Below are 27,963 nucleotides of genomic sequence, written 5' to 3'. Positions count from 1 at the left end.
CCGTGTCACCGCACATCTCTTCTTCATATTTGAACGGTAAATGTGAATTGTTTCTTCAGAGATTTTGAAAAAAAATAACTAAAAATGGTGAAGGTAAGTGGAGAATAACTTTATAGAACAAATCACTGAATAAATTAAACCATTTAATTTGTTTTTTCATTTCTCATTTTTTTCCTTTCCATGATGACAGGTGAGGCTCGGCCTCCCCCTGCCTCTACTGACTGCACGTCACCGAGTGGAACGCTCCTGGCATCGAGGAGTGCCCGAGCTCAGTATCCCAAAGCGTCCCAGGGACGAATAATCAGAATCCACAAACCTACAAGTGAGAAAATCCAAATAAGTTTATTTACAAACACAATACCAGTATAAAGAATGATCAAGAGTCATTTAAGAAGCATTCATTTCCATTCGATACACAGTCCATTTCCATTCCATTTCATACCTTTCCTGTATTTTCAACAATTTCATGGTCAAGCCTAAGTTTTGGGGAGTCGTTCGATTTAATTCAGATTTTTTTATGCAAGTTATTTAGGAAAAAAAAATGTGTGTATTTGTGTAAAGTATCCCGGTAAAAATGTTTAAAAAATGAACAAGTGCAAAGCAGAGCATGAAAAGTGGAATAACTAAACATTTAGTTGTTGTATTTCTCTGCAAAGTATGACTTAAAAAAAAAAAAAAAAAAGAAGTTAAAAAAATGATAAGAAATGTAATTAAACTGATAATAGCTGCGGAGTGTTAGCGCAGGATATCCAGATTGAGGGACGGTGTAACATGTCACTCCTGGGAGTGTCATAGCTCTGCAGAAAAGGGCAGCGATTATTTTCATCCATGCGTCTTTTATCCCCTGCTAACTGCATCCACTATAGTACAATTCTTTTGAACAATCCCTCTGTAAAAAGAGTTGTGTAAATATCTCCAAAAGCACTGTGAGCATTAGTAGAGGCTTAAGTGTAAACATATTTCAGTGATCATTGAAGCAGGCACACACAAAGCTAAGATTAACGTCATGCAGAGCATTACATGATTATGGATTTTACAGGGAGTACCACTTTACTCATCCGATATATCAATCGGGAGCGGATTTCCTTTCAGTTGAATTTAATTTGGTCTCAATGGAGTTTTTGACAAGCAACACAAATTTGTGCATTGCATATGATGTAGGGGGGTTTGGTATCTTATAAGGCAGCATGGCTTAAGACATGAATGACAGCGGGAATACTCCTTACCAACTGGACGGCCGTGAAATTTGTGTTGAGGTGGTGTCGCTGCGAATTTTTTTTTACCTGGCTTTCATCCCAAACCGCGACGGGCCAAAACAAAACAGGAAAGAAAAAAAAAAAAAGGTCCTTTGACTCATCCGACACAGTCCTTTTTGCCATTTCCTTTTAGAGGAAATTTTCAAATGGGAGTAAGGCCACTGGAAAGAGGCCTATTCAGGAGAGTTTAAAATATTCACCCGGTAAATGTGGCTAATAAGAAATTACAAAAGTAGACAACTGGCTGATTGTTTTTTTTCCATATTTTTTCATTGTTTTGTTTTGTTTTTTTTCCACTTCATCTTAATAATGTTCGGACTTTGTCGTACACAAACATCAAAAGCTGCCACATCCACAGAGTGCCCAAGATAGAGAAGAGAGGAAGAAGGAAGGATCACGAGACACTCGCTGCGGCCCTTTTTTCGGCGTAATATCTGTGCAATATTAGGTAGAAAACAACATCTCTTTACAGCAGAGCCACTAAAAAAACTTCACAGGAACAACATCACTATGAGGACCACTTTTCACATTAAAAACAAGCATCCTATGGTCAGACTCGGATCCAGCCATAGGTATCGGTTTGGCTACAAAAGCATCTTATGCACTGAAAGGAGACTTCGGTTGGCAATTAAATTCCAGAGCGAGTGCGATTAAAATTTTACACTCGGAGGGAACTCGCTCCCCCCCCCGGCGCTTTTTTGAAATCTTGCGAATCGGCAGCGGCACGTTTGATCAAATTCGTTTGAAAACTCCCCCAGAAATTTCAGTTCTGTGAACGTTTGATATCAAAAGAAACAGGGGAAGGGGCGCCTTTGAGTATTACAGGCGAAAATAATTTGGATTTTTGGTCGAAAAAAGCACGTGAACACAGGCCGCCTCATCCCGAGAGCTTTTTTTTTTTTTTTTTTTTTTTTCTCACTACCGGTATTTTAACCATTTTCAAGTAAAACACTAACTTTAGATAACATCTAAATTACCGTAATGTTGACCTGGGTGGCTAACAACCTGAAGTTGACATGGGAGTGCAGCAGACTTCCAAAGAACTCGCCTCCCCGGCGGCAAGGCTGTCCGGAGACGCCTGCAGCCGGGACGCACACACTTCCATCGGCTTCTCCGCTGCGCGTCGGCCGAAGCTTTCTTTGCGTTGGTGCGATGAATTTAGTCCGAGGGTTCGCCTCTTGACGGTGAGACAGCGGCAACATGGACTGACGGAAAACCAGAAATAGAAATAGTGAACCGTGTCATTCAGTGAAATACAGACCGAAAAAAGGGGGATCACGTGCACTGCCCCGTGTGGACGTTAATGATCCCACGAGTGTGCATGTGGATGAAGTTGAAAATTTCGTGCGGCATGGCGTGGAAGCCCGGCCGCGGCTTGATATTGTCATAGTAATGGTGAGTGATGAAGACGCCGGAAGGGTTCATGGGGAACGCCCAGAAACCGTAGAGGTGGACTTCTTCGCACATCTCCAAGGCGGCGGTGACGAGCATCAGGCCGCTGCTGAGACGCTTGGCCCGGACGCCCTGCACCGCCCAGAAGCGCTGCACGTTCAGCAGATACTGCGGGTGGAAAAAGAAGACGCCTCTCTGTGAGTCAAAGTCGTCCAGCATGTATTTGACCCGGAAGGAGACGTCTGTGTTGCGGGTGTTGTAGAACGCCGGGAGAACCACCGAGGAGTTCTCGTAATTCTGCAGGACTTCGTAAAACGGTCGCCGCCATTTCTCCAGTTTCTGGAATCTGCGGCGCGAAAGAAGCGAGATGTGAAAGGGTAAAAGCGGAAAAAAAAAAAAAAAGGGAAGATCCGATATCCCCGCATGACAGGGTTGGGCAGTCGAAGGAGTACATCATCTACAAGCGTGTTATTTCGTAATTGTTTATTCGTTCTTCTATCTTTCTACTTAAGAAAGTAGATTGGATGGCGGCGTTCTCTAAACCTCGAGAGACACGTCGTCATCCGAATGCAGCACGAAGCTGAGAAAACGCCCCTGTTCTTGTCTTCCTTCTCAATTTTTCATGACGAAAAGGGATTAAGGGAGCCGGCGAAGCCTAACAACCCGCCGCGAGAGACGCCGTCTCACAAGACGCGGATCTTGAAAGCCTTCCCCGCCGCTAAGCTCGGCACCTGTGCAAATTTACTGGCGGGGCAGACGCCAGACTTTCCCAAAGCGTTGACATTCCGCCCAACCCTGCCATCTCATCCGGAGGACGTGAACGGTACCTCTCGGTAATTATGCTGGGATTTATCGTCACCAGGTCTGTTTTAGTGCCGACGTCAGCCGAGTACTTCTCGTTGATGGGCGGTATGTTGCATCTAGGAGAAATCGAAAGCCGATTCGAAATTCAAATGCGGTTGAAATGTAAAATATAGACAAAACATAGAGGCGATAACTGAGATTATTAAGACGAACCCCCGTAGAAAAAAAAAAACAAAACAAAACACTGTAAGGTTATATCTTGTATACCTAAACACAAAATCTGCTGAGTCGATTTCCTTTCCACATTTGCTGTTCTTGATGATGCCGCCATTTCCAATGACAGCACATTTCTTGTACTGTGATTTGGAATATGGCATATCCTGCATGAAACATACATGGTTTAGTAACGGCAGATTACAGAGGAAAGGCATCACTTAAAATAGATCTTCAAGGCAGGTCGGCGAGACGGATAGAAAGATATAGATCTTTCCGAAAAAAAGATCTATATCAAAGATCTATATTATATGATCGCCTCTGCGCTTGTGGATCGATTGCACAAAGTATTTGATTCATCAATGCTTCAGCTTTTTGGCATAATTTTAAGCCGTTATAGGTTTTGTGCTTAAATATAATCGCGGCTTTGAGCGATTTGCGCGCCATCGATTGGTGCAAAAGAACTCATTGTTTGTCACTTTTACTCTTTTTCTTCTGATTCTAATCAAATTCTTCAAAAGACTTTTTTAGGCCGGCATATACTCTTATTATCCATTTAATCTGGTCTGATATTGCACTATCTAGGATTTTAGGATAAGAAAACAAAACATCAGATGGCGATTCTTCAACGTAGACAGTTCTCAAATAAAAGTAAATAAACAGCAACCTCTATTAACATGATTTAGCAGCGTTTAACTCACATCAGGGAACATTTTGAAGACCTCGGTGGTGATGGGAAGGATGCCGCTGGTGTCCACCTCATATCTCAGTTTGGTCCCTGTGGGCGTGTTCCTCTTAGTGGTGAAGAGAAACGAAGGAGCGTTACAACAGCGAGACAGTGACATCCTGCAGGGAGACACCAAACATACGCAAAGCGCGCTTCAATAACTTGACTTCACGTGGGCGTCGCCGATTATTAAAGTCTTCGCTGATAAAGACATTTGTGTCGTTAAAACTGCAAAAAAAATTTAAAAAAAAATCGAAAGTGATCTTTTCCCTAGTGGAGATGCTAACGTTTATGTTTCCATATTGCGTTGAATATAAATAGAAGTCTTTTTTAGTATAATTTTTTTTTATTTTTTTTTTTATCACCATCAATATGACAGGTACCGCATATAATGAGATGACATGAAATTGTCACAGAAATATAGGGAGTGAAAAAAAATGTTAAATGTTATTTTAAAAAAAAACAAAAAAAAAAACTCCATATAGGTAATATAAAAGAATATGATGTTTATGTCTGGTGCCGCTCTTTGAGTCCAACCTTATTGTATAAGTAATGACAGATGCCCATCATTTAGTAAAAATAGGCTTCTGAAGTCTTAATGAATATACAATTTGCTCTTTTTGGATCCATATATTATAAACAGGACTGTCTCAGAAAATTAGAATATTGTGATAAAGCTCTTTATCTTCCGTAATGCAATTAAAAAAACAAAAATTACAAAATTACTGTGCAATATTTCATTTCATAACAGCTACACTACAATTTTTCCTTTTATCATACTATTGTGCACTCCTTACCTCACTTGTTACTAAGACACTTATAGTTTTATCACTTGTTTACTAAGACACTTTATAGTTTCACTGAGACACTTTATAGTTTATAGTTTATTTTTATTTCTAATTCTGCCTTTTTCTTTTTATTATTTATTACTGTTATATTTTCTGTAACTCTGGCACAACAATTTCCCTCAGGATTAATAAAGATGTTCTTATCTTATCTTACCTTATCTTATCTTATCTTATCTTATCTTATCTTATCTTATCTTATCTTATCTTATCTTATCTTATCTTACTTTTTCATGATATTCTCATACTTTGAGATAGGATTTTTGAGTTTTCTTAAGATGTAAGCCATAATCAGCAATATTAAAATAATAAAAGGCTTGCAATATTTCAGTAGATTTGTTATGAATCTAGAATGTATGACATTTTTGTTTTTGTAATTGCATTACAGAAGATAAAGAACTTTATCACAATATTCTAACTTTCTGAGACAGTCCTGTATATGTAAGGGGACCTGCTTTTAATGCTGCTCTGAGCGATAGGTTTTTAAGATTGGTTTTATTCTAGCATGTAAATATATACGGAAGTACTTCATTATGCAGTTGGACAAAGTCGATAACACAATCAGGTCGTCCGTGCACGTTCACCAAAATCAACAACCTTCTGTTGCGAGAGAGCGATTGAGGCTCACTTGAAGTTGCTGGTCTCCTCCTTGTTCTGCTCCCACTTACACACCTGCAGGTTCCTCCATCTCTCAAACAGATCTGATGTTTTCACCCTGGTCGGACAGGCACAGGCGTGAGGAAAACTCCCCGATTTACCCCACAAATCATCCCTCTACAGAGGGAAAAACACATCGGAAAACAAACTAGGGTACGGATACGGGGCGGAGAGTCGAAGTGACTCTGGGTCTGGACTCAATAACAGATAAAAAAGCGGCCTCATCCAGTCGGTCTGTAAATAGCCGTCCTTGAACCGACATTTCCTGGGAGACGTTTCAGAGGAGTGATTTGCTCAGGGAGGCGCGGCGGCGGCGGCGGCACCGATACGCCGACCGTCTGGCACAATGACAGCAGATGCTCTCCGGCTCGTGACGCCTCTGCAGCTCCGCAGCCGCCCCCCCAAAATGTGTTTGACAATAAACCCCCGAATGGCAAAATCCGGCAATGTGAGAGGACGCCGCGCGATAACGTGCATTAAAAACGAAGTTCTAACAAAAGATGCACTTAGTATCTAAGTGTTCCTCTTCATTTTCGTGATGAACAATTCATCAAAATCCACTTTAATGATCGAATTTGGCGGAGCAAACATTAAAAAAATTCACCTATCCCTATGCATCTCTTTGTCGGTCGGTAATAAATATGAAAATTAACCGCCGCTAATAGAAGTGCGCTTAATTACTTTCAAATGTTTTCGTGACCCAGGCGCCCCAAAAGGGATATCGGTATTGTGATAGCTTCTCCTCTCGTTCCGGCACAAGGATAACACTTGTGATTTGAGTGTTTGGTCGAGGCGCTTTCTAATATTTCCTCAAACACCGGCCGGGGACTTTGTTTACTTCAGCTGCAAAGGGTACCGGGATTTTATTGGAGGCGAGACAGATTTTGATTTCAGAACTTCTGCTGTTTGCCAAGCTTTATTTACGGATATTTCAGTACCGGGTGGGTATTCAAGGAAGAAGAATTGACAGAGTTTATTTTTTACCTCTTCTGAAAGCGATCATCCGGTGTGTTTTTTTTTCTACTTGTCGGGACGCCCTTTATTTGTTAATTCGAACAATCTGACTTAGAAACAAAGAGGTTTAACACATTCTTGTCGTGGCAACCAGGATTTGAATATATTCACTTGAAAATGTTTGACCGCTCATTGGAGAGGCTTCTTCAGTTTTGTCTGAACGACGGGAAGATTTTTAGGCAAAAATTCACAGAGTCTTTGACGAGACTGAGAAACCAACTCTGGCTGGTGAAAAATGCTGGGGAAACTAGTTTGACCCCTGTTTCCTCCTTTTAACGGTCATTTTTGTGTTACAATAAATGACCGAGTACTTTTGAGCATGTCGGATATTTTTCACATTCATTTTAAACCAGGGGTGTCAAACTCATTTTGGTCCGGGGGTCACATACACTTTATATTTTATTTGTATTTCTTATTCTCCCTCCTTCCTACTATTATCTATTATTGTTATGTTATGTTATGTTATGTTATGTTTTACTTGAAACTCTGGCACAACAATTTCCTTCGGGATAAATAAAGTTGTTCTTATTCTTATTCTTAGTATACGGCCTAATTTGATGTCAAGGGGTCGGACCAGTTAAATCACTCTAAAAAAAAAATACATGACAAATTAATATTAAAAATGATGAAATTACAGCCTAAAATTATCATAGAGTTAAAAGAGAAAATCTTGTCACTGTGGGAAAATTTGCCACTAGAATTTGTTAGAAAATGGATTGTTAGCATGTATAAGAGGAGGTATCATGTTTACAAGGCTAATGGTGGCTATTCTGGTTATTATATCAATCTTCTTAATTTTGCTTTTTTTTTTGCTATTGTTTTTGTATTTTTGTTTTAGAAATAAGAAAAGAAAAGATTGTTTTAACAATGTCACTTGACATTTTTTCATCAAAAATTTATTTTGTTTTCAAATATTGAAGCAAAATATAGTTAGAGGTATCATGTTTACAAAGCTAATGGTGGCTATTTGGGTTATTAAATCAATTTTGCCGTTTTTTTTGCTATCGTTTTTGTGGTTTTCATAGAAATAAGAAAAGAAAAGTTTTTTTTTACAATGTCACTCCACATTTTTTCATCAAAAAATCATTTTGTTTTCAAATTTTAAAGCAAAAAATTCATTGCAAAGTAACTTTTTCATTTTTTCCTTGCTGTTTTTTTTGGGTTTTTTTTTTCGGAAACTCACTGTATAAAACCCCAGATGCATGTGAGAAAAAACGCGCAGACCACACTAACGCAAAGATTTGATTTCAGGGCAAGGGGCCACAAAATATTCTAGTCCAGAAGTTTTTGAACGCTATTTAGACATAAATGCGTCCGTTGTGGTACAATTCTACTCTATTTTAATTGAATCTCTTTCGGTTTGCGTTGACTCGGAGGACGCGGTCTAATTAGAAATAATGCAACCGTCAAATGCTGACAAAGTCAGAATTAAACACTCACATTGTCAGGACTTTGACATCCATGATCTCCTGTCTGAGCTCCCTGCACGCAGTGGAGTTGTAGTCATAGGGGCCGTTATAGTTTTCCAGATACCTGAAGGAAAATATACAGTCATCCGCCTTCTAAAGCACTGCTGAACTGACAAGACAACTGAAAACAACCGCACACAAAGAAATTCAGTGTATAAAAGCTTCAGAAACACCATTCAGTCAGCTTATCGTAAATAATAATAACAGAAAAATAACTGCAAAATGGTTGGACTGTGAAATAATTAGGTACATTTTAGCGTTGCGGGATGATGAATGACGAGAAATGATGCGAGCGATCGAAGGGATAATTGATATTCTTCCACCGGATTCCAGCACATCTTTTTTTAAGTGCAACGTGTCTCAATGTGTCTCTTATATTTTATCTTGTCGCACAAATGTACACAGGATAGGTTATTCTGCGTTTATATTTATGGTGTTGTAATGTTCAGTTAATTTGAAAGTGAAAGGTATTGTTTGCCATAATTAAGGGTAAAGCGTCCGACTGACAGCGTTTCCCATTATTATTTTTTAAAACACACACTTGTCTAACCCTGAGGCAGGATTAATTTATTTTTATTTCTTTATTTAAAAATAAATAAAGCCTCCGTTAGCGTTAGACAAATGCCAAGCGTGAGTGTTTAAAATAAATGTTAAAATGTGTGTTAAAATAAACAAATAAATATTTTTAAACAATTCACGCTTGTCATTTGTCTAACACTAACGCAGGCTTTATTTATTTTTGAATAATGAAATAAAAATAAATGTGAGAGTTTGAAATAAATGTTAAAATGTTTGTTTAAATAAATAAATATTTTTAAAACACACCTGTCATTGGTCTAACATTGGCACAGGCTTTATTTATTTTTTATTTAAAAATAAATAAAGCCTGCATTAGTGTTTAAAATAAATGTTAAAATTTGAGTGTGTTGAAATAAATAGATTCATATTTTTAAAACAGTCATGCTTGTCGTTTGTCTGACACTAACGCAGACTTTATTTACTTTACTTATTTTCTAAATTTAGAAATAAAAATAAATGTGAGTGTTTGAAATAAATGTGAAAATGTTTGTAAAATAAATAAATATTTTTAAAAACTCACGCTTGACATTTGTCTAACACTAACGCAGGCTTTATTTGATTTTTATTTCTATATTCAAAAATAAATAAAGCCTTTATTAGTGTTTAAAATAAATGTTAAAATGTGAGTGTGTTGAAATAAATAAATATAGTATTTTTAGTATTTTAAGTATTTTTAAAATAGTGACGCTTGTCATTTGTCTAACACTAACGCAGGCTTTATTTATTTTTAAACATAGAAATAAAATAAATTTGAGTGTTTGAAATAAATATTAAAATGTTTGTTAAAATAAATAAAGAAATTTAATACACTCACGCTTGCCATTTGTCTAACACTAACGCAGGCTTTATTCAGACTAATTAAAGATAACTTTAAGGTAAGGATAAATTAAATATAACTGTTCGTGCCGCAATTTAAATCGGTGCCATCTTTCCAAAAATGTAAATATACCACATGCGAGTAACCATTCTACAGAAATAGCAGTTAACCGAACGATGACAGAAGCGACGTGCTCAGTAGACGACGTGACTGACGGCTTGATCGCACCGGGATAAGAAGTCACACTTTTAACCGCCTTTTTTTGTGCATGGATGTTGTAATATTATACTTATAAGCGGACACGTTGCTGCCAGAACAGAATGTGTTCTGTGCAAATGTAATGATTATATGTTTTTATGCATAAGCACTCGGAAAATGATCTATTTTGTGATTTTAATCCCGAATGTCAAGTGTTACTTTTTTCAAAGATGCTTGAAGTTAGACTTCCTATTCAAGGACGTCTTTCTGGATTCTATTAATTTTAGTGAACGGCCGAAATAAGAGAATGATACTTGTTCATACTTTGTTATAATCCATCATTTTCCTTTTACGTTCGGGTAAAAGGTATTGACCCTTGTGCTGAGAAAAAATTCCTATGTTGATGCCATCAGCCCTTTAAGTCGTCGTCAATAAAATAAGCCGAAGTTCGGAAACTCCAATTGTTATAGTTTTAATACGAAACGTACTACAGAGATTTTATTTGTTATGACTGTATAAAAGAGTGCAGGATGGAGAGTTTGATGGTTCATGGTTTGTATCGTATTTTAAAGAGCAACTTTTTCAGTTTGAGGTTCGAGTTGTAATTATGACAACAAAAGTCACAAAAAGCAACTCGAGATTTATTTTTGACGCTTAAGTTAATAAGGCAAACACATAAAGGTCTCGCTGTTTTCCAAAGGCTTGTTTAGGATTCCGGTATTGGTGTGTCAGTGTTCATTTGTGTGTGTGTGTGTGTGTGTGTGTGTGTGTGTGTGTATAGAAACATTCACTTATAGAAAGAGCAAATAAAATTCAAATTAACCGTATAAATTGTACATTTAAGACACTGATAACATCTGCAATTGATGTGCTCTTCCTTGATAAATCCGATCCATTTAAAACATATTTTTCATTATATTTTTGCATTCTGATAGATGGATCACATAAAATGAATATTTTTAATACATTCTGTCTGTTTATGCCCTTTTCATTTCAACGCTGTGTAACCGGGTTGGCATTAAGCGTCAAAATGTGTGTGTGCGTCTGAATTTGTCAGTATGAATTGTGGCATTTTTAAAAAATGGACGGTACGTGTGGCTGTGGAGATGAGTTTAAGAGGTTCATAACAATGAGCAAACACAAATAGCAATGGGGCGATGGAGAGATGCACTAAAAGGAAAAAAAAAAAAAAAGATGCAGGAGGAAAACATCCAAACAAATAAGGATACAATGAAACTGGTTGTCTACATCCACCTGATGATGCAGTGCATTTCTGGAGGAGAGCATCTTAATGGCGCATTCCAATACACCCTTTAATTTACTCTTGTTTTAGCTAAAATGACAAAAACCTGTCCAAGTGTTCCCTGTTAACTTCTGGAGAAAAAAAAAAAAATACCGATTTTTTTTTTTTTTTTTTTTTTCTTTTTTTTTCTTGGAACGCCGAATCAAAATCAAATCCGGGCTGAGCGTTTTACGAGCGTTCCGGTCTTCTTGACGATAAGTCGATTGAGGTCGCAGAGAGAGAGACAATGCAGATGTGAGAAGGGGAGATGGGGAGGGGGAGCACACGCACGTCTTCACGCTAATGTACATGGCAAACACGCAGAGCTGTGCAGGACAACATGACACACGGGTTGTGCGGGACGAGGCGTTTTAGAGATGGATGGACACAGAGATACGAGGAGAAGCCGGTACATCGACAGGACACCGTGGTTTAACCGTGGGGAAATGGGGTTTCAGGGGTCAAGGGGTCAGGGGTCAGGGGTCAGGGCGGACTGGGTCAGACGACATGCAAAGAGCAAATCTGAAGTGCAACCATCACTGAGAAAAAAAAAAAAAAAACATGGGAGTTTCTACCTTTCAGACCAATGGAAAAGAAAGAGGCATTCTTGGGTTTCTGTGAAAATACTAAAAATGCCATCACACCGGCCTACCTTTGAGAGCGTTTGTTTTTCTTCTTAATATCGGATAGGCAGGGTGTGACTATTACGGAGATCTGTGAATCTGGCGTTAAATTCTGACGGAAACATCTGTCGACATGCAGACAGGTTAAGTTAGAGTTAAACGTGCGACGTAGCCTCGTGACATCACCCCCCCCCCCCCCCCCCCCCCCCTGCTAACTTGCTAGTGTTAAGACAATAAGAGGAAACACAAGAGTACATGTGCTATTTTTCCGAGGAGGCTCGGCGGGCGTCCGCGGCCCCGTCCATGCATGACTTTGTGTGCTGTTTCACTCTATCTCACTCTCTTTTCTCAGAGGTGTTGTGCAGTAAGTCACGTTGGAAAGGTACCTTTTCCTTCCATTTCTGGCCGGCTTCAGAGATCCATCATCCGAGAAATTAACGGGACCGGTCCAATTTCCTGTCTCGTCCCCTTTGAGTCGGCTAAACTGTTGCGCACTAGTAAGAAAATGAGTCAGTTTATTTGGGATTTATTGTCCTTGTGTCAAACAAATACAACCAAAACCCATGTGTTCATTCATAAATCAAACACACACACACACACACATACACAGACACACACACACATATAAAGAGGGACCAGGTTTGACTCAAAATAAATGAATAAATAAAGTCCTTTTGTTGATAAAACCAAATTTTAAACCTACATTATTATGACTGACTACTTTTTAATTGTACATCAACGTCACAGGGATAAAAAAAACAAACTCAGCCTAGTCCTCAAAAGGATGGGAAAATGTTTCGTAAAAAGAAAAGCTGAATATAGCGGATCGTATTAAAAGAAAAAAAAAATACAATTCCATCTCTTTCAACGGACCGTCTGATGAATGATTCAAGTGTGAAATATGCTTTGAAAAAAAAAAATCTCATTTAATATATCAATACTCATTATTAATCCTGTACATTCATCACTCATTTAATGAGCACCGTTTAATCTATCGGTGCTCTCGTCCATTAATGACACTTTTTTAAAATGAAAATAAAACCTAAATCAATCATTTTTACAACCTCCATACCATTAATACAACCCAGAGCGCCCTGCTCCCCCAAAAATATGGTATAAACCGATTCCTCTATTATTATATCTGATTCCGCTTCTGCTTTGGGATTTTTTTTTATTCACAACTGATTATAAATGTGTTTTATATATTTGAGCTTCGCCTGCATGAAATTGTGATGTTGCTGTTTGAGCGGCGGTGGCTTCGTGCTGAAAAGCAAAAAAAAAAACCCGAACCCGCAGTGAAAATACGACGAGGGAGACGGGAGGAAGTGAGCCGAGCGCAAACGCCGTTATCGTCGGTTTAAACTACATAGATATTCCTGCTATTTTACAATCACAATCCGGCTAATATCTTCGATCCGAGGCTCTGCAGGCGGTTTATTTTTATCTGGTTTGGGAAAATAACAAGTCCCGGGCTATATAAGGATGGATGATTGATTCAGACATCCAGGGAATCCAGCTGCGGCCTTTTAGTACAGCGATTCATACATAAGAATAAAAGAGTAAGGGTAGCGTTCCGTCTCTGTCGCTTCCCCCTGAATCTACATTTCCACCAGTTTCATGTTGAATGAATCATGCAGCTACAGTGAATTAATGAGAGGAAGCCATTTGGAGAAACCGGTGTTTGGTGATGAACACGTGTCCTGAGAGGAGCCACGTAAAAGTGTTAATGGCGACGTTTTTACTGAAAATCCTCCTCTCGGTGCCGGAACTAAGAAAACCAAGGGAAGCTTACATTGTAAAAATAAGCTATAAACATATACGATGTCAAACAAAGGAGAAATCAGGCACTTTTTTTTTTCTATTTCATTTCCCTTTAAAAAAAAAAAAAAAAAAATCCTATAATCTCGCTGATTATTATGCATGGATTCATGTCTGTGAGTGTGTTGTGGGCGTCGGGCTAAATTCAGCTGGGAAATTGCAGTCAAAGAGCCCTTCTGAGTGCATTATGTGATCACGTATTCATCACTGGATAATCATGTCAATACCGAGCTGCAGGAACATTTGAGAGCCACTCCAAAAAAAAACCCCAGGAACGACGCGCCCGGACGATGCGACGAAAATACAGTCAGATCACCGTCGGCGAGGCAAAAAGAACAGATGATGCAAAATCCTGACATGTACAAAAAAAAACCCCGGTTTTTGTACGAGGGGTTCGTCGATATCGAGAGCAAAAATGCGATCAATAAATTCAGTTTTCGGGTGTGCAAAACTATATCGTGTCAAAACAGAGCTTTAGACGCGCAATGTAAGGCGTGGCTCTTTTTTAACTTGTCATTTCATTGCTTGATTTTTGAAAAAATAAATCAATTAATTCATAAAAAATTAGGTTTCGAGAGGTTGATATTCTTGTTACTAATTCTTCATCATTATTAGTTCATTTTCTTCCCCTGATTTTCTCTGTAATTTCACCCACATTTGTAGGTAACTTAGTATTGTCATGTGACTTATTACCTATATATTCTGGCAAATTTGTGAGGATTTTAAAAAAAAAATGTTTTTTTTTTTTCTGGGGAAAATTGGCCGGATGATAAGACCTATAAGACGAAAAAAAAAAATGTTAAAAAAAAAAAAAGCAGCAGTATTATTTTCAATACATGGACAAAAATGAATATTCTTAGAGCTTTTATTCCCCTCCTGGAGGCTCCGGTCTGGATTTTATGAATCCATCTGAGCCACAGATCAAATCCACCACCTTAAATACGACACTGAGCCCCATTCGTCCGTCACTGACTCAATTGAGAGGCAAATCAAGCTGTGATTTGAGCATTAAATCAGACAAAAAGCAGACACGAGTCACTTTGTGCCACTAATGGGCACTGGTTCTGGTCTCAAACCTCATGAACTGTACTTGAGAGCCGGAAGAACTTTTGTCTTATTGGATTCTGCGAGCAGTCCGGGACGGGCCTGTGAGGCACTCCACCGTCCAGGCCAAAAAAACGAAACAAAATAAAACAGGAATTAAGCGGTCATTAACGTAAATTCTCCTCGGACGTTTATCTGGTTTTCTCTCTCGGCTCGGAAATGAAAGCGCCGCTTTTATTATTGCAAAAAATAAATCACAGCTACTTGTGCTTTATGGAGGAATTACAGTTTATGACTCAAACACCTGCTTCCTACTCAGCGCGAAAATTTAATGCATATTTTGTCAAGTGTATGCAGTACACCTTCAAAAACAAATGTTGCAATTAAGTTGTCGTAGGATAACAATACTATAAAAAGATTAAACAAAACCGAATATACATAAAGCAGACAAAAAAATTCCTCGACCTTGATTATTTGTACCAGTGAATTGCAACTAAAAGCCAGGAAACATCCCACCAAAAAATACACCAAGAGAAAACCATTATGCTGTTTTTTTTACTTTCAGGACATTTTTATGATAATTTAAAACCTTTTACCAAAGCGAGGTTTTGACGGCCAGATTTTTGGAGTATTTCCAAAGTGTTTGCAGTTTTTGTTCCCTGTCCGTCACAAGAGCTTTGAATTAACTCCAGCTCTGCGCCCCAAAATTAGACTTGGAAAACCGTGTCTTCCGCGTGGAGACAATTTCAGGAGCGAAAAAGCTGCTCGGAGTCAGAATAATGAGTCTATCATGCACAGTGCACGGGGAGGGCCTATTACTTTGGCACTTTCTACATAATTCACCATATTGCTAAGCGTGTGGAGAGCGGTTTATTCTTTCAGCAATTTCTGAAGCATTTTGTAAAGAGCTTGCTACCAAATCAGCGAGTCCTGCGAAAGGGACCAAAATAAAACAAAAATTAAAAAAAAACAACTTTTTTTTTAAATTTACTAATCAGTTTTTGGAAGTGTAAAATTGCATATTGTGATATTTAAAAAATATATATTTGTATAACACCTGACTCTACAGTCATAATGCAGTCATCATTTTTCATTTCATGTCATTCAAAAAAAATCAGCAATTTCTGATGCAAAAATGACTTGTGTTATAAATATTAGAATATTTTTCCTGTCATTTCTTTGTTGAAATAACAGAAAAATCTCAAGTAAAAACCTCCCTAATTGTTACATAATGTCTAGTGATTTTGTAAAGAGCTTGCTACCAAATCAGCGAGTCCTGCGAAAGGGACCAAAATAAAACAAAAATTTAAAAAAAACAACTTTTTTTTTTTAATTTACTGATCACTTTTTGGAAGTGTAAAATTGCATATTGTGATATTTAAAAAAAATATATTTGTATAACACCTGACTCTACAGTCATAATGCATTCATCATTTTTAATTTCATGTCATTGAAAAAAAAATCAGTAATTTCTGAAGCAAAAATGACTTGTGTTATAAATATTAGAATATTTTCCCTGTCATTTCTTTGTTGAAATAACAGAATAATCTCAAGTAAGGTCCTTGACCGTTTTATAACGTCTTGTGATTTCGTAAAGAGCTTGCTACCAAATTAGCAAGTCCTATTAGCAACGCCTCAAAATCATTTCTTGTGGTTTATTTGAGTTTCTGGTTGATTTTCAACTGACTAAATTAATGCTAGAGTTTGAAGGGCAAATATTCACAAATGTAATAAAGAATTTTTGAAAAAACAGAAAAGCTAACTGATAATTTTTGGCAGAGTAAAATTGCATATTGTTTTCCAACTGACAATATTTAAAAAAAACATGATATCATATATATAAAAACTGAATCTACATTCATATTCAAAATGCATTCACAATTTTTTTTAATTAACTTCTAATGAAGTTTCGGAAGTGTAAAATTGCATATTGTGTTACTAGTGTTGATATTTCGAAAAAACGTGATATAGTATGTATAACACCTGAGTCTACATTCATATGACATTCATAATGGATTCATATTTTTTCATATCACGTCATTGAAAAAGCTCAAAAAGAAAGATTTTTTTTAATTAACTGATAATTAAGTTTTGGAAGTGTAAAATTTGCATATTGTTTTACAATTGTTAATATTTAAAAAAAAAAGTTCAACATCTGACTCAACATTCAAAATGCATTCATATGTTTTCATTTTATGTCATTAGAAAAACTAAAAAAAAAAAAAAAACATTTTTTTTTAATTAACTGATAATTAATTTTTGGAAGTGTAAAATTTGCATATTTTTGTACAACTGTTAATATTTAAAAAAACATGATATAATATGTTTAACACCTGACTCAACATTCATAATGCATTCATATTTTTTCATATCATGTCATTAAAAAGCTAAAAAAATAGCAGAATTTTAAAAAAATTAACTGATTATTATTTGTTGGAAGTGTAAAGCTGCATATTTTTGTACAACTTTTAATATTAAAAAAAAACATAATGTAATATGTTTAACACCTGAATCTACATTCATAATGCATTCATTTTTGTCATATCATGTAATTGAAAAAGCTCAAAAAAAACAACAACTTTTTTTTTTAATTAACTGATAATTAATTTTCGGAAGTGTTGAACTGCATATTGTTCTACAACGGTCAACATTTAAAAAAAAAACGTTATATGATATATATAACGCCTGACTACGTTCATCATAATTTCTCATTTATTGTCATTAAAAAAAACAAAATGTTCTTTCTCTTGGATGGACGTGTGTGAAAAGCTGATCTTGCTGAAAGTATTTTAAGATTATCCTCTTTATGTCAAACAGTTACAAGCTAATTACCGATTTACTGTTCACACTGTCAATCATTTACAAAAATCGCAGGATCCTGCACAGTTTTTTTCATTTTTTTGATCCAACGTCTCGCTTACGCCCAACATGACATTTCCCATAGAACTATAAACATTAAAAGTAAATTTAATGAGATCAAAACAAGCTACGTCCGGATTTGGAATTGTAAGTTACACTTTAAACTTGAGCTTGGCCATATTTAACACGCGCCGATGTTGTAATACCACTTCATCGGTAAACATCCAGAGCGACCGACGGACTTGCACGCCCGTCTGGGACAAAAAAACGTGACTTTAGCAAGTTATATTCCTCACAAATAGCCTCGTCTTCCTGGAGCTCTGGAAGACGAGGCTACCATGTCAAACCGGAGGCTTCCATCTTCCTCGCTCACAATCAAACACACACATACAAACATCGGTTTTATCGCTCCCTCCCACCTCCCAACTCCCACCCTCCGGTCGTCTCCTTCCTCTCTCCCTCACTTTGCACTGAGGTGTGTGTGTGTGTGTGTGTGTGTGTGTGTGTGTGTGTGTGCAGATGGATTGTAGCAAAATGGCTGCCGCTGAGCCCACTGGTTTCTGTTGTGTGGCTCGTTCCCTTCTGCTGAGCGCCGGGATGCAACGCCAGGCGGGAAAGGAGGTGTGCGTCAGGTCCGAATTCATGAATCTCACCGCAGAGGTCGGGATGCCATGAATCCACAGCGAGAATCCTCTAACCAGGGTTCGGCAGGGGAGGGGTTGGTCCAGACCGCAGGACATGTATGCTTTGCGTCGGAGCAGACATGCATGTGCTGTCTTTAGGCCGGAGATAAGCCGTCGAATCGTGAGATTTGGCGCTAAACCGTCAAACATCCCGGCTCGTCAACATCTGCGGGTCTTACTCTCGAATTTGTCCGGGAATTCGCGGACGTGGAAGGGGCTTGGACTAAGAGGAAAAGTGGACTTCCAACAGGGATCAGCTCAAGGACTGGCCACAGTTGCAGAGTTGTTACAAAACGTGGCTCTGAGCACTCTGAGCGACCCTGATTGGATTTTTTTTTTTTTGTTTTGTTTTTAACCGGGACCGAAAAAAAAAAAACAGACATCCATCCTCATCACCAGATTGCAGGTCCTCTACGACTCTCCGATATCTGTCAGATGTAGCCTACCACCAGTCGAGGAGACCGAAACAGAAAATCAAATCAACTCTTTGGAAGAAAAAAAAAAAAAAAGAAAAAGAAGAAAGGGAAAACATTACCATACACAGCTGGAACGCTGTGTATGGTATGAATGTGATGCTTCAATTTGAATAAAATAAATCCAATGGAGATCGGCCACCGGAAAAGAAAAGATGGATGATTAATTGCTATTGTTCTCTCCAGCCATCCCAGCTTGTTTTCCCGCCCCACGTAAATCACATTAAGAAGTGGTCGCCGGGCCCCGGGACGAGCGTCACGCCTCACAAGCGACCACTGAGCGGCTCCTCTTTTGCTTTTTCTTTCTTTGTTTACTCCGGTGTCATCGCCAGAGAGGCCTTGGCTGGAATTGGCAAATAACGCCCCCCCCCAAAAAAAACAAAAAAAAACAAGAAGACATCAACACTTACCTCTTGATGTAGTTTTTCCCATAGAGAATCTGCTGTAAGAGTGTAACCAGTCCAAACGCGCAAATGAACATGAAACAAAGGGATCTATTGCCCAGTATGTCTTTACCCGACGAGGGGTCGGTGTATGTCATTCTTCGGCGCAGCATCCGAGGCTGTCGGTGACACCCGGTAAGGTGTCTCTCCGCTGCATTCAGGACCGGGAGCCGCGCTGGACGCCGTCCATCACCGTCCCCTATTTCACCGACCCCGCAGCCTCCATCGTCGGAAGCGGGATCGAGTCTGTGAATAGATGATCGGGTTAAAAATTGCCAAATAGATGGGGTTGTATCTACGCTTGCATGGAGGTGGAGGGGAGGAGAGAGGAAAAAAAAAAAAAAAAAAAAAAATCCCGGTGATCCCGCACGACAAGTGCGGGTGCAGAAACGATGCGGTGCTGAAAGGGCGGTGTGTGTAAAAAAAAAAAAAAAAAAAAAAAAAAAAAAAAATACCCGAGCGCGCTTTTTTTCGTTTGAATCGAAGGGGGGAGAGAAAAAAAATACACCCTTCCTTCGGGCTGCGGCTCAAATCCGTGCAAAAGCTGCGCGAATCCGAATGTGGGGGGAAAAAAAAGGAGGATGCGCCTTTTCTCAGGCTGGCCGTCGGGAGCGCGCAGCGCGCCCCCGCGCCCCAGCTGGAGCCCAAGGTCGTGGTTTTATTTTTCACACGAAACCTGCAACAAAACGAGCAAAATACGAGTAAATACTGTCTTATAACGACGAAATAAAATGCCGGGATTTTTTGTTATGACATTTCTGTCATTTTTCTTTTTGCGTTTGAAATGATTTTGGCGCTGATCTCAAATGTATTTACCTTAAGTTAAGTTTTAATGTACATTTGGTTCAAATATACACAGGATGTCTCAGAAAATTAGAATATTGTGATAAAGTTCTTTATCTTTTGTAATGCAATTACAAAAACAAAAATGTCATATATTCTGGATTCATTACAAATCAACTGAAATATTGCAAGCCTTTTATTATTTTGATATTGCTGATTATGGCTTACATCTTAAGAAAACTCGAAAATTGTATCTCAAAATATTAGAATATCATGAAAAAGTCATTTTTGTTTTTTTTATTTGCATTACAGATGATAAAGAACTTTATCACAATATTCTAATTTTCTGTTCGGTCCTGTATATGTATATACGGTATATATTGTTTTATTTATTGATTGACTGATATATATTTCATATCACTGCTACTATTACGGTATTTTTTTTGTTTTTTAGACCATTTTAAAGGCAGATCTTATAATCCATGGGTTAATACATTTGATTTACATTGAAATTTTTTGTATGATTATGATGTCAGCACATTCATCTATATAAAGAACAAAGTATTTAATAATAATATGCCATTCATTCAGATCTAGGATGTGTTATTTTAGTGTTGCCTTTATGTTTTTGAGCGTGTATATAGTTTTTTTTTTAGTTTTTAGTGTTACAAGTCTCTACTTAGGTTTTTTTTTCTGGTCATTTTCATCTCACTCAAGAATGGTACTTCATGGTTGTATATTTCTCTTTCTTTTTTTTTTATTTTCCCCAATGGGGCAATTACAGGTATATTACGTTTTATTCTATTCTTTCACTGCAGCAGGTAACTTTGTTATGTCAGTTAACTAGAAATTGTCAGCTTTACTGCAAAACTGTCATCCCTTTGGTCGCAGTGTGCTGTCGTCACAGGGGCTTGTTTTGTGCCCAGTTTTGGGAACTATGATATAAAACAAGCGGAGTTAAAATACATATCCAAGTCTGCACATTATTTTTTCCAGGACAGTGATTTTTCTTTCCTTTATTTCCCTTGTTTTCTCCATAGCTCGAAAATGAGACCACATTTTCCTCAACATGTCCACACAAAGTTCAACTCTGGAATTTATGACCGAGCAAACATTTTATATTCGCATGATAAAATGATGAAGCGATGTCAACTACAACTAAGTACGTTTATCTTATTCGTGACCTCAATCTTTCACATCATGTATGTGCTCAATACTGGCCGGCCTACAAACTATTTGGCCCACAAATCCCGTTCACCTCTTGCAGTCGGATATTTAAAGAGCACAGATTTTCACACTTTTAGTAGGTTAAAACAGCCTTCGAGTGTAAAATGGTCTGACAGTAATTGCAACTTCCTTACATTGTCAAAAGGAAGCCCAAAAACCTTTCCAGTGCCGTGTAAAGTCAGCAAGCAGCGCTTTCTCAGAGCCAAAAACTCCTGTAAATGTCACCTAATGTTTCTGGGCTGCAGTTGGTAGCCTTGCATTAGGGGAATTGATTTGTACTCGTGTCCGCTGTTGTTCGGAATAATGTCATCAATGTTCTTCTGGTACATCTGGGCTTCTGTATTACCAGCAGAAAAATGGGATGAGAAATTTATTACGAAATGGTTGGTGGGGGTGGTTAGCGTTTGGATGTTCTTCTTGAGCAGGGGTCTGAGACTCGTGGCCCGCGGGCCGATTGTGGCCCTCGAACAATATTTTGTTCAAATCAAATCTTTGTGTTAGGGCGGCCCGCGCGTTTCTTCTCACATGCATCTGAGGGTTTTATACGGTGGGTTAAAAAAAAAAAAAAAAAAACGGCAAGGAAAACATGAAAAAGTAACTTTGCAATGTATTTTTTTGCTTCACTATGTCACGTCTAGTGACATTGTTAAAATGATCTTTTCTTTTCTTATTTCTAAAAAATAAAAAATAAAAACAATAGCAAAAAAAAACGGCAAAGTTAAAATGATTGATATAGTAACCAGAATAGCCACCATTAGCCTTGTAAACATGATCCCTCCTCTTATACATGCAAGCAATCAATTTCTGATAAATTCTAGTTGCAAATTTTCCCACAGTGACAAGATTTTCTCTTTTAACCCAACAATATTTTTAGGGTGTAATTTCATCAATTCTTGCTGAATATTCATTTTTTTTATATGAATTCATCATGTATTTTTTAGAGGAACAGTTCATTACAGATAAAGATTTTTATAATTTACCTGTTTACATCCTCTACACTTAAACAAAGGAAAAATTTGGACTCAGTGTTACTTCTAGGTAAAATTAAATCAAATGAGGCCGTATGTGGGCCCTGGACCAAAATGAGTTTGACACCCCTGTTCTAGAGTCTGCGTTGGCTTCCTATGGGTTCTCTGATTTCCTGCCGTCATCCAAAAACATGCATAGGAGAACGTAAATTGAAAATTGGTTATGTGTCTCTATATAGGGCCCTGTGATCGACAGCGACCAACGGTTCGGTTTTAGATTTATACATAATGTATGATTCCATCCATCCATTATCTACCACTTATCCTGCACTTGGAGTCTATTTATTTATTTATTTGTTTGTTTTTTTTGTTTATTTATTTATTTATTTGATAATCACAAGTTATTCAAAGCTTTGCACTCTTTTAAATAAATTATTTTGCAGGATTTTGCAGATTTCTGGCCTGTAATCTGTTCTGTCCATAAAGTTATATTTTCATATACACACAGATTTATTTTTGTTTTTATTAAAGACCATTTGTTCATCTAACAGTAGAAGATTAGATATTAAGGAAAGCGTATGGGGAGCACAGCTAAATCAATAGCTGAAAAAAAAGAGATGCATTGACATAAATGAACCAAAAGAGACCAAGCAAATCAACAGATGGGTTTTCCTTAACCACAATAATAAATATTTCACGGTAACATAATCTTGGAAAAAAGAGACCACAAATCTAAATACATTTCTGGAGTCACATATTGTAATTTTATTGTCATAGGAAAAGCCTTTCACAGATTTATTTATTCTACCATTTAATTGCAGATTTTCTGTGTTCTAGACATTTTGAACCTCTGAGTAAAGCCATCAGAGGCAATCAGACTGTCTGTTCAAAAAGATAAATCAAATTACATTGTACTACCGTTGCCAAAATCCCTCTGAAAGATTGGAAAAGATGGAAAGAAGTCTCTTCAGCTAAGGACCTTACTGTTTTGTGAAGCTACAACACAATACTGATTTGAACTTAAGATAATTTCTAATAATATATGTCAGCATTTAAGATAAGATAAGATAAGATAAGATAAGATAAGATAAAATAAGATAAGATAAGATAAGATAAGATAAACTTTATTGATTCCCATCAAGGAAATTCCTTTGTCACAGCAGTTATGTCAAAAAACGAAGAAAAAAAAGGGAAATAAATATGAATATGAATAGTTATAGACAGACAGAAGATAGCAAGACACCTGAGAAAAAATAGACAGCAGACAACAACATCAACAACAATGGGTAACAATGGACAATAACAATGGACAACATCAAGGAACAGTGAGGGTGAAAAATACAAAACCAGAACTAAACAACAATATGAATAGAGTAACAATAGCGATGAATAAAACAAATAAACAAAAGTAGGCAGGATGTATGCAGGCAGGGACAAACCAGGATAAGAAAGATTTCATCTTTTGTTCCACGTTTTACAGAAATGGAATATTGTGCAACTTCTTTTTCACAATTTTCCAAGATGCTTGAAAAACCTCAACATCACCTGAAAATAAACTGTATCAACAAACCCCCATGTATCTTCGGATTAAGCCTCATACATTTAAGATATATTCAAATTGGGGGATTCTTTCTGCTTAATAGGAGGATTAACAACTCAGTTGAAAAATGTGACTTGCTGTTAAAGGTAGCATACGAAATGATTTTTTTTTTATCCCAGATATCTTTCTTAAATAGAAAATATCACACAATTTCTAGGTTGCAGGATGTAATTTAATTTGTGTTCCGCCTTCGAGTTTCCCGGGGACCCTTTTCGGTGTAACACCGGAAGTATCACGAATGGAATTAGATGCAACACAAGGCCCTCTTCCGGCCTCTTTCCCCTCAACGACCGGGCGAAAATGGTATGTGGCGACAATGAGAATCTGATATCTTAAGACATCTGAAAAAAGAACCGTTTATATGTGTCACGATTTTCGTCTTTTGCTGTCATCGTCTTATCCTTACAGTTAGGTGATGGTATTTGGGTCGATGGCGTCGTATTTTGGATAATATTGCGCTATTTTCGGTGTACCCATCTAGCATACAGGTCTGCTCCGTAACGCTGACGTCAGATTGGAACTAAAAAAACACATTTTAATTATGAAACATTTGAAGAAGCTGATATTTCCGAGTACTTTAGTTTGTTCCTTGCTGGTTAATCTATACAGTTTTTATTATTTGACAATTTCTACTCGGAATCTGCTCAGCGTTGCCTTGGATCATTGGCTAGCATTGTTAGCTAACCCCAATTCAAGTTACCGAGGTAGTATCAATTCGGACTGCACGAGTAACATTTTCGGCTCTAGGCGTGTCAATCGTCTATTTAAATATCATTTTACATGTGCCTCTGTAACTTGTCTTAGCATCCACCGAGTAGTAATTGCCACCCCTGGTGTCTTGTCAATGATGTCCTCAAACACAAATGTCTGAACAAATGACTCCCTGTGATTCGAGTTATTTAACTGAGACAAGACTTTTGGCGCCTTCAATGAAAAATTAAGTCGTGTCGGAGCATTTGCTTATCTCCGATCTCATTTGACACAGACGAAGGGAACATCGTCTTTCGGTAAGCGCCGGAACAAGACCCACACTCTGTGTCGTCGTTGTGGGTCCAAAGCCTATCATCTGCAGAAGTCGAGCTGCGGCAAGTGTGGCTACCCCCAGAAGCGCAAGAGAAAGTGTAAGTTCTCCATCTTGTGTCTGTTATACTAAAACATAGATGCTACATGCACTGATCAAATGTTCACAATTCTCTGCTTTCAATTGTGAAGCTTAATATTCATATGTTAGTGAATAACTAACATGTAATGTCACTATATCACTTAGGTCAATGTCGACAACCCTAGGCATTTCAGCTTTCCTGTCTTTCACAAGCGTTCAAAGGAACCATGAAATAATCCATTTGTTTTATTCCCTCTTAGTTTATTTCACACATTGTGATTAATAAAATGACTTGGACTGTCAATGTAGCAAGCTGATTAGAGTGAAGGATTGCACTTTAATCTAATATTTTCCAAAAATGAGTTCACCGCTTTGCAGTCCTTGTGTGATTCATCTTTATAAAACATTTACTGAAAAATACTCATCTCATCAATTAAATTACAAATTATATTAGCACAACAATTGATAGGCCACCCTGGTTACTCTGAATCACATTTTTCAACAATATTTTAGACAACTGGAGCGCAAAGGCCAAGAGGAGGAATACCACCGGCACCGGTCGCCTGAGACACCTGAAGGTCGTCTACCGTAGATTCAGGTAGGTTCTTAAACAAGGACAACCAGACAACTCGTTAGATTTTATAATTGCTGGTTTGTTCTGCCCAGTCATTTGTTTGTGCACCAATTCAGAGACATTTGGCTGTTATGGGAAAAAATGATAAATTAGGGGAAAAAATGGACTTTTAAGAACATGAAAGTAGCAATTATGTCATTGCAGTACTAAACCCAGATGAAACAGACACTAATCATTTCCTAAGTAGTTTAGTCTATGTTATCTTGATCTTTGTGATATTTTGGGGCAGCGTGGCTCTGTTGGTAAGAAAATGGTCAAGGAACTCAATCGTCCTGGTCCGATTTCTGACGTCATAGTGTATTGAGTCGCTGTATAGCAAGATATAAGCCCAAACTGCTGTTAGCTGCCCGCTGCTCATGCTTCATCCATGATGGGTTAAAGGCAGAAGACAAATATCAGGAATTGCGTGCTGAATGTATGAGTGTGTTCAAATTGAATGCTTACAGTTGAGGATTGCAGAAATGTGCTTTTTTCTATTTATTGTTTCTTTGCACCGCTGAAACAAATTGGATGGAAGTGATGCATCTGAACACAAGCCGTATTCAGCTTATGTTTACTAAAGCAGAAGGCATTAGCAAAATGCCATTGGACTAGGAGTATACAATGAAGCATCTTTGGCTTGGAGACTATAAACATAAGTCTGTAAACTAAATATCAGCTGTCTAATATGTTTAGCTCACTTGTCATTTAGTTGACAAGTGAGCATCTTTCTCGACGGTTGTAAATGGGTCATAGAAGTCTGCTTTGGATGGATTGAAAGATTGCGTGAGATAAAAACATGATTTGGATTCTGATGCTAAACTCAAATGTTGGACAAAATGTGTCTAAACAAATAACACATATTTTGTCTGAAGAATCCTACTAACAGGGTCAGTATTGCTCCTATGAGTGAGCCCCAATGATGGATTCCCTCAAAAATAACCCTCCTCAATTCTAATTTTTTATTATTGATGTTACATAATTTTAATGTTTAAAATGTTAACGATTTGATCCAGGTGATCCAAAATGTGTTCAGTGTATTGAAATATTAATACTCTACAAGGTTGCGTATCTGCTAGCTTCAGGGTGTGAGGAGTTTTCCGATCTTGTTTTAAGACCATCTTCCCCCCCCGCTGTTGCGGAACTGAGTCATCCTCGCTAAATAATCAGTCTTTTGTTCAAATGCCGTCATCTTGTCCTTTTTCCCATTGCATCACTCAGTTTCGTGCCAGACAATGTTTATCAATACTTCCAAACAGGTAGGAGAGTGATCTGTTTGGGACATAAAGAAGCTTATGACCGCAAGCTGACTCAAAATCACCAGTACTTGCAGGAATGCACTTTTTAGTACATTTGTTTAATCACACCTGTCTCATCTCTTGTTTTCCAGAAATGGTTTCCGGGAAGGCACCACTCCCAAACCCAGACGTGCTGCAGTGGCCCCCTCCAGCTCCTCCTAAATGACACATTTTTGGTTAATAAATGTGATAACACAGATGATTCAGACTTGCTCTTTAATCTGTCTGACCTTGTTAAGTTCATCCAAAATGTATAAATCATGGATGGGAAAACTTTTTTTATAAACTTAATGTAAACAAGGTGTCTGGCGTTTAATAACCAAGTTCACATTTGACATCTTTGCATCCTTGGTAAGAAAATGTCCTCCAGATGTATTTGAAAAGAACGTTAAAGGGAAATAAATGATCCCAACAGAAAACTGGGTAGCTGGTGTTTTTCCAATAACCTCAGTGGGATCTACTCTTGATTAATCCGTCAATGATGTAACTGAAACTTGTTACAATGCGGGAGCAGCACTCAATTTCAATCCATAAAAAAGAAATTGCAAAGCATTTTATACTACGGTCAGTTTCCTTACTGCATGTGGTTTTATACTCGAGTTCAGGGATGAGTTGAAGATGGATTCAAGTGATGCCAAGTTTTTGTTGAGTTGATAAACTTTGGTGGGAAGATATGCAGGAACATCCAGATCATGCGGGAAATTCCCTTGTTCCAAATCACGTCACTAAGCACACTGACCACTGAACCCTCATCCAAACAAAAGGTGGAAGTGGAGTTAAGTGCCTCATTTGGGCTGGTTTGAAAACCAAGGAATGCAGATACTTGATAAGATAAAACCTTTGTCGCCATAGTAGTGATTTCTAGAGAAGAGGCTGCAAATGTCAGTGTCTAAAATGAATAAAATCAGTGATGGATTCGATTTCTAAACGGGTTTAAATCCCAAGTGATGGAAGCCCAGACATTGAGATGTTCAGGAGAATTATTTCTGGTTGTGCACCCTCGCAATAGGTCAGTTTTTTACCTTGCCGGGGGAGTCGATGGAAATTTCTCCACTTGAATCCCCTCTATCATTGAATAATGAAAAAAACTATAAAATGACCCAACTGTTGTTTAAAAAAAATACCACTACCACTTCAGTCTGGAGCTTTCAGCTCCTCAGTTTGGGAGTAAAGATA

At 37.8% G+C, this 27,963-nt stretch overlaps 2 protein-coding genes and 1 non-coding gene across 5 annotated transcripts; 2 read left to right on the top strand and 1 right to left on the bottom strand.

Moving 5' to 3' along the window:
- Positions 1-323: 323 nt before the first annotated feature.
- Positions 324-19,792, bottom strand: st8sia5 (ST8 alpha-N-acetyl-neuraminide alpha-2,8-sialyltransferase 5). 3 transcript variants are annotated; one of them, XM_086151911.1, is made up of 9 exons: positions 19,164-19,792; positions 12,263-12,370; positions 11,906-12,001; positions 8,349-8,441; positions 5,866-5,952; positions 4,367-4,511; positions 3,720-3,832; positions 3,476-3,568; positions 324-2,994 (listed from the first exon to the last, which is right to left on the bottom strand). In XM_086151911.1, the coding sequence occupies exons 1-9, from the start codon at positions 19,307-19,309 to the stop codon at positions 2,532-2,534; spliced, it is 1,344 nt and encodes a 447-aa protein (XP_086008037.1). In that variant the 5' UTR covers positions 19,310-19,792; the 3' UTR covers positions 324-2,531. The 3 variants fall into 3 exon arrangements, with proteins under 3 accessions (XP_086008037.1, XP_086008038.1, XP_086008039.1); XM_086151912.1 differs by lacking the exon at positions 11,906-12,001 and having other exon boundaries at positions 19,164-19,652; XM_086151913.1 differs by lacking the exons at positions 11,906-12,001; positions 12,263-12,370 and having other exon boundaries at positions 19,164-19,646.
- Positions 19,793-23,988: 4,196 nt separating this feature from the next.
- On the top strand, positions 23,989-26,989 carry rpl37 (ribosomal protein L37). Its single transcript, XM_086151887.1, has 4 exons — positions 23,989-24,077; positions 24,760-24,895; positions 25,390-25,474; positions 26,880-26,989. Exons 1-4 carry the CDS (start codon positions 24,075-24,077, stop codon positions 26,947-26,949), a joined length of 294 nt encoding a protein of 97 aa, XP_086008013.1. The 5' UTR covers positions 23,989-24,074; the 3' UTR covers positions 26,950-26,989.
- LOC147230943 (small nucleolar RNA SNORD72) lies at positions 24,610-24,689 on the top strand. Its single transcript, XR_015106657.1, has one exon. It is a non-coding gene; the product is annotated as a small nucleolar RNA SNORD72 (small nucleolar RNA).
- Positions 26,990-27,963: the final 974 nt, after the last annotated feature.

This window comes from Fistularia commersonii, chromosome 9, assembly GCF_037954325.1.
Source record: "Fistularia commersonii isolate RoL2024-O1a breed Wild chromosome 9, RoL_Fcom_v1.0, whole genome shotgun sequence".
Taxonomy (NCBI): Eukaryota; Metazoa; Chordata; class Actinopteri; order Syngnathiformes; family Fistulariidae; genus Fistularia; species Fistularia commersonii.
The sequence above is the reverse complement of the archived record's forward strand: the minus strand, read 5'-3'. Positions and strand labels throughout refer to the sequence as shown.